We start from the raw sequence: 7,048 nt of genomic DNA, 5'->3' as shown, positions 1-7,048 counted from the left end.
AAAACCCTTGCACGGTCACAGTGCAATCAATTTTCTCTTTCTTTACAAGTAGCACACCAGATTGAAATGGATCTCTGTGAAGTATCTGTCCTGAGACGAAACACTAGCGGCTGCAGTCGTTCGAGGAATAAACTTTTGAAGAGAAATGACCCTAACATTCACCACAAACTGATCAAGAAAGAACTTGAAATATTTCCTTCAAAAAATAAGTCATTCCTTTTCCTGATCGTAAAATAGATAGAAGACATATTTGTTAACAACGTACTCATGCCTTACGGAACATCATCACAGCAAAACAATCTCGTAATACAGATTACATGTTCAACGGAAGCTTCGATGTTACGCGCAGCATGGGTGACTCCCCCATCCCTCCCTCCCAATTTCATGCACTTGTGAACACACACCAAAAAGTGATCATATGCACTGGGGTTCGTGTGTTGAGCGAAGTTTTCATCAAATCCTGATCTTTTAATGAAATTATGCAACATATTTTCCGCTGCAGCGCGCCTTATTCATTCTCAGTCGTGGTGAAACCCCAAGCAACAATGAACAACAGCAGACGCCGCACCCGGCTGTCCTCGCTCTGTCCGCGAAGACGGAAGCGCTCGTAAAAGAGCACAAGATTGCTCACTATTCTGTCTTAGTGGGAAACGATGCTTCACTTTATGTCTCACGCGTTCAAGAACTGAAAAGCGGGTCTGTCTGTTTGAGTTTGGGCGATGAAATAAGAGTGCAGATAGTTGAGTTCATTCTTTGTGTGAAAGTGTTGCGTGCGACTTGGGCAAGAAAGGATGCTGCTGATAACGATCAGAGGAAAACAAGTCCATAAATCATGACAAAGATGTGTGTGTGTGTGTGGTGGAGGGCGCATGAACGAGAGAGAGAGAGAGAGAGAGAGAGAGAGAGAGAGAGAGAGAGAGAGAGATTGTGGATTCAGTCCGGTTTCAAGGGAGATTGTGTATTCAGCCGTGTTTTCAGTCTCATCAGCAAAACAAGTGTCACTACAGTTCGTGCTGAGAAAGCAATCGGCCCAACCATGTCAACAAATAACAATATTACAATTTCAGAGATCGGCTTGTTTGCGATTGCGGACCCTGCAGCTGTCAACTCATGCGCGACCTCATCAGGCCAACCGGTCACGGCAGCTAGGAGCCCGTCCCCCCGTAACTTGACACAAGTTCCACGCATTGTGCAAGCTCATAACTCACACTTGACACTCGCTCTTACACTTTCTCCAAACCCGGCCATAATCAGTGTATATGAATTATAATTATGAATGTTACCCCAGAGGGCCGTGACGCATCGCCGTCACACACTGGTGACAGCTTTATGACACATCAACGCCCCGCTACTTCAGGCCGGGGCTGCTGATGAAGAAAAAAGTCGAGGATGAAGCCCATTGTTAGTGCAGCTTCTCTCAAGTCATTTCCTGATCAATCTCAGCAACAGCTGGGCGCTCAACAGCATGCAACCTCTAGTCAGTACTTGTGGGATAACCCAGAAAAAATTCCTTTCTTGTGAATCACACATGTGTGAGAGCATCACCGGCAGCAGTTGTGCGTAAAGCCCCGTGATGTTTTATCGCCCTCTTCCCAGCCTTACTACTTCATGTAAGCTTACTTGAAGAGGAAAATCTTCAGTGCAATGCCCGGCTTTTGGGTGGCAAAACTTACACAGCAACAGTAAAAAGTTTCAGAAGCACATAATGAATGTGAAATCTGTGCTCGAGCCAAACCCAGACATGCTTTTCAGACACTATGCCAAATGTTACATTGTAGTGTCAGAGATGATTCACTCGGGTTTGGGCACTGTGACATGTGCATGCTGCAGTAATGCGCTGCATTGCCGGGGGCTCTTTGTCAAAAAAGTAAAAGAAAACAGGGACATTGTTTTACTGGGTCTTCTATCAAGAGAAAAACAATAACATATTTAAGATTCAGTTTCATCCACATGAAAACTGAGATACAAAAAACGACAATAATACCGTAGGCAGGTGCAACATATTTCTGGCAGACTGTCTGAAAAGATAAATTATGATAATCGGACTGTTGCTTGCGTTCAGAGTGAACCAAAAGTACTTTATTCTCCAGAAAAAATACTCTTCCACTGCTTTATTTTTTTTTAAACCCACAGTGACATCAAATACCGACGAAAACACCATCGGCACCTCAAAACGAAATTGAATATTTCAAAATTTCAAAGCGCTGCAAACTGAGTTCCTGTCTGACATGACATCGACACCGAAATGACAAGTGCGCGCTGGCCAATTTGTTCAAGGCAAGAAAAGCAGCTGCCTTTCTTAAACACAGACTGCCTTCTTGGGATGTTGCTGTGCGGAAAACAACACGCCAGAAGAGCTGTCAGTGCCAGGATTTGGCACACTTTAGAAGCACAATAGTCATCCAAAGTAACCCCCGCCGGTTGAAACCGCTCGTGTGCACTCGTCCTCTGTGCAAACATAAACACCGCTGAAGATCCTATGTAAAAAAAAGAAATCGTCACTTACCTTTCACGATTTCCTCGAGTATCAAAGTCTTGTCACCGTCGGAAAACGGTTCACCAACAATCAGTAAAACTGAAGCTTTTGGTTGTCCACCGTCAGCGATTGTCGCCATTTCGAAGCTTCGTTCCGTCAGCTTCTGATAGCCGCAGAAGTTCTTCTGCTTCGGCACAGCCTTCCGAAATAGGTTCGTCTGCAACGAGCGAGTTGATTGGCCCCTAGTCACAGAGCCAACAGAAGAGAACCAATCATAAATACTCTAATATATGTACTTCACTTCCGCTCTGGCCGGGAAATACGGAAACAAGTCACCGGAGTAAGAAAGGACCATACTTTTTTGTGTTTTTAGCGTCTGAAGGCGATATATTAGCTATCCGTGGGACAATTTTGATCGAGATTAAGCAGGTTAGATCTTAGGAAGGATAAATGTACACATACAATGACCAACAAACCTGTAATGCAGATTTTTGCAGAGTCAGTGCTTGTTCCAGAGAGGCACAGAAATTGCACCACTATTTTCGATTTCACCATATATCATTTCTATTTTCATAGCTCATCAAATTGCTTCAAACAAGCTTAGTTAGCCTTTTGCCTTTTCTTTAAGAAGCACTTTCCATTTACACGTTTTTCTGCAGACGCACTGATCATTGTGTTTTATCGTGTAATGAAGTGTATATTATTATTTCTACTTTTGGTCAGTGTTTTTGTGAGATAACTACCGGTAATAGTATTACTGTTAAAAATGACTTGTATCCTTGGAGTTGTTGGATTCTTCTGCGTTTTGCCAGGACGGTACCAGGTTATTTTGGTCAAGATTGTAAACTGTGGTAATGGGTTTCTTCGGGGTCAATTAATTTAAGCCAAAGGAAACATACACTTTTTGTTTTCTTTAATTTATAAGGAAAGGAAATTATGACATAATATCTATCCATCCTGAATTAGGCCCACAAAAACATATCATGATCATCTACAAATACATAATTTTTCTAGTATTCATACTCATAGACAGTGAAAGAGAGTGTTAAAAAAAACAAACACCAGAAATCTAAAACAAACACACAAACAATAAATGAATAATGAATAAAAATAATCTTGGGTGGAAAGAAAAAGGAGTTGGCATATTATTTTCACTTCTGCTTATGAAAGGTGTGTTTAGCAATTAGTGTCTTTGAGCAGATTCTTTACACACCTGCATAACATGCTGTCATTGATTATGTTCTTGACTTTCAGGACTGACAAACCAACCGAATCTGATAGATCAGTGGAATACTGTCATCATGGCATCTGACATGGAGATAGATGACTCTTTGTACAGGTGTGTATCACTGACTCACTCATTCCCTCTCAGTTTTCTGCATGAGACATGTTTTACTTTTAGATTTCACTTTTTTTTTTTAATGTTTTTAAAAGGGTTTAAGAGGTATTGCTTGGCTATTATTTTCAAGCACCAGTGAAATTTTGACATTGAAGGAAGCTAATATTTGAGCATAACGATAGTTGAAGCTTTGTGTTAAGGTATGCCCTGTTCTTAAACACGTCACGGCCAATCCGGCCTCTCCCATAATGCAACAGAAAAAGGGGCGGGGCTTAGCAAAAATAGCACAACGCGTGGCACGCGATGTAAACACGAACAGGCCAAAGTGCACTGGGGACGCGGGGGCATCAGGGCGCTCTAATAAATCAGCTTCAATGTTTTTGTCAATAAAAAAAGCGCAAGATAGTGTCCACAAGCTCTTTGTTTGGATTTCCTTCTCCCAAAAATGTTTTAACCTTTTGAACTTGGGCGTAAATAAGATCAATTTCCTCTCTCTCACCGCTAAACTGAATTTACCATCTGGCTTTCTGTCTGTGCGAGCAGCATTTTTTCTTTTAACAGCTTCTTCAGAGTTTTTCACACATTTTCGTTTCTGAACATTTGTGATAGCTTGCATATTGATTGCGTATTTTGTTTATATTTACAATACAATTGAACTTTCACACAGAGAACCTTTGTGTCAAAGAAATCAGTCACACAGAGAGAAACAAAATAACAATGTCAAGGCTGTAGATGTCAGGCTAGTCAAACGGACAAAATGAAACTTAGTCTTGGTTGCTGTAACTCAGTCACCGCTATGATGGTACTTTCGCTGATATTGCAGAAAAACAACACAGAATCAGCCAAAACCGCGAACAATAAACAAGTTTAGTACGTCACAACGTCAATGAACAGAATTCTCGAGTCAATTTTTGCATCAGACTCTGACTAAGTGAGTGGGGCAAGCGTCAAACACCACTAAAATGAGGAGGGAAATCTTGGCGCATTTTTTTGGCGGAATACTTGAACAAACCAATCATTTTCAAACTGACCAAGGACAAAAACAGGCTTGTGAACCGAATGGTGAGGGGGGAGGGTACCTCGAAATGTGTGGGTGATGATTTCACATCACCAGTCCATTGCTGCAGTCTTAGTATAATTTATGTAGTAGCTCCACCGACCACTATCCCCTCCCCCCTCCCGTTCGTTCCCCCTTTCAACCCCCTACCACCTTGGAATAAACTGCAGAAGACCATTTGCATATCCTGGATTCTTCCATTTGTGTTGCCAGGGGCGACCCAAGATCCGAGTCCCGTTATTTCCCATGTCCACTTAGAACAAACCGAGTTAGATTACCCCTTTCTGTTTTGAAAGTAAACTTGCCCATCCTGTGAGGCACTGTCAGGGGCAGTAGACCGATTTAGCGGGACCATGTAGACAAAGTCAACGGTGATAATCTGCGTAGTGTATACGCATACCGAACACGGTCTGTTATGCCACCCAGCGAGAGCCTCTAACACAATCAGTGTTGTCGACAGATGAAGGGGGTAAAGCGGGAAAACCTGAGTGTTTCACATTCCAACATCCGATGGTGATAGTAACTTTGTAAGGGCTAGGCTGCGGAATCTGTAAGCTGTATTGCACTATGACATCTCTTTCTGTCTGTGGAAATAAATGGCGAAATTTGATTTAACACTTCTCAACATTAACAGTGACCAGGAGAACGCAATAAGGAGACTATTTACTGAGAATCAGTGGCCATTTGAAACTCGAAGGTGTGTAATAAAAGATTCGACTTGTGTACCAAGAGGTGCTGGGCCATCATCGTGTGACCTCGATACAGAGGCTGTCTCTCGTCAGTGTGTGTAGTACCGTTAGGGTGCAGACGTGGTTATCTGATCCTGGAGGCGATGGTGAAAGCGGAGACACGGGTCCTGGTACAGGGCTCTCCTCTGGGGTAGGCCAGTGTGCCTTTTGTTTTTGCAGCCCTTGTGTGACAAATCATCGCCAGAGGTGGCTAGGTACAGGCCAATTGCCACACCGCAGGAATTCCGGCGTTAGAAAAGTACTCTACAAGAAGTATTGGTCCATGCTAGACCGACGCGGTGCTTGGAATTGTGCATTGTACTTGGCGAAAAAGACGTCTTCCTTACATCAAGACAATCCAACACGGGTAAACATTAACCGAGAAATGATTCCCGACTGTGTGCTCAAATTAGTGAGAGAGCTTTATCCCAACCCCACAGGAATACCCTATCAAGACCACAACTGGTGGTAAAGGTTAGTTGCATTTCTTTTTTCATATCCGATGTAACAAATACACATGCACCTGAGACAGCATGTTCTGGAACCAAATTGCCGCATGCCACGTGTTTTGCTATTTTTGGAACGCATGGTGTAAATCTGTGACGTCGGAGAGTGTTGACTCCGCCCTTTTCTTTGAACAAGATCCCCATTGAAATGTTTGTTTACAAATATCTTCTTTATTATGGAGAATTAACCTTATCTAAGCGCATAGGGCGGTAAATGTGTGACAACCAGCTGTGTGAACAAAAAATCTGACACCGTAACTCATGCTTAACCGAGATATTAAAGAAAATGTAGGAGCAGTATTTGTCCGTTGCCTGCAAGAGGTTTGAAATGATTTGCCAACGCAGAAGGTCAGGCTCCTTATATACTCCTGCCGGGCCTTTAAGAACTGTTGACTGTTTTCTTATTAAACCTTTGTCTATGTAGAAAAAATATATTATGCCATGTTAATTATTATTTTGTATTCCGCTCTGATATTCTAATCTAATGTTGTTTTTGTTCTGTGAAGCCGCCAACGATATGTTCTGGGAGACAGTGCGATGAAGCGAATGGCTCAGTCCTCTGTGCTGCTGTATGGTCTGGGGGGTCTGGGAGTGGAGATAGGTGAGTTCTCAGTTATGTAGGTGGCTTCATGGTAATGCAAGGATAAAAGGTGGAGATATGTGAGTTCTCAGTTATGTGGGTGACTTCATGGTAATGCAAGGATGAAAGAATAAAAAAACCCACATGAATTGTAGGTTATTGGAACGTTTAATTATTGACAAAACAATACGTTACATTTACAGTATGTCCACCCAGTGATCTTTTAAGTACACAGACAGACAAAACACCTATGGTACACAAAATGAACTTATCTCAAAGTCTTTGATGAATCTCGCATGCGAGGTGACATTAAGTAATGAAAGTTTTCGTTCATGAAATGCAATGATAAAAGATTTCATTCA

At 42.3% G+C, this 7,048-nt stretch overlaps 1 protein-coding gene across 2 annotated transcripts in view; it reads left to right on the top strand.

Moving 5' to 3' along the window:
- The first annotated feature begins 2,778 nt into the window (after positions 1-2,778).
- LOC138946092 (ubiquitin-like modifier-activating enzyme 6) overlaps positions 2,779-7,048 on the top strand; it is a 51,950-nt gene continuing 47,680 nt past the window's right edge. The window contains exons 1-3 of one of the 2 annotated variants that reach the window (XM_070317605.1): positions 2,779-2,816; positions 3,731-3,815; positions 6,613-6,707. In XM_070317605.1, coding sequence (XP_070173706.1) covers positions 3,778-3,815; positions 6,613-6,707 — 133 coding nt within the window. In that variant the 5' untranslated portion in view covers positions 2,779-2,816; positions 3,731-3,777. Of the gene's footprint in view, positions 2,906-3,730; positions 3,816-6,612; positions 6,708-7,048 lie in introns of both variants that reach the window. The other variant, XM_070317610.1, reaches the window with a different exon arrangement.

Source organism: Littorina saxatilis, linkage group LG1 (genome assembly GCF_037325665.1).
Source record: "Littorina saxatilis isolate snail1 linkage group LG1, US_GU_Lsax_2.0, whole genome shotgun sequence".
NCBI classification, from domain to species: domain Eukaryota; kingdom Metazoa; phylum Mollusca; class Gastropoda; order Littorinimorpha; family Littorinidae; genus Littorina; species Littorina saxatilis.
Note: the sequence above shows the minus strand (reverse complement) of the source record. Positions and strands in the feature narration are given on the sequence as shown.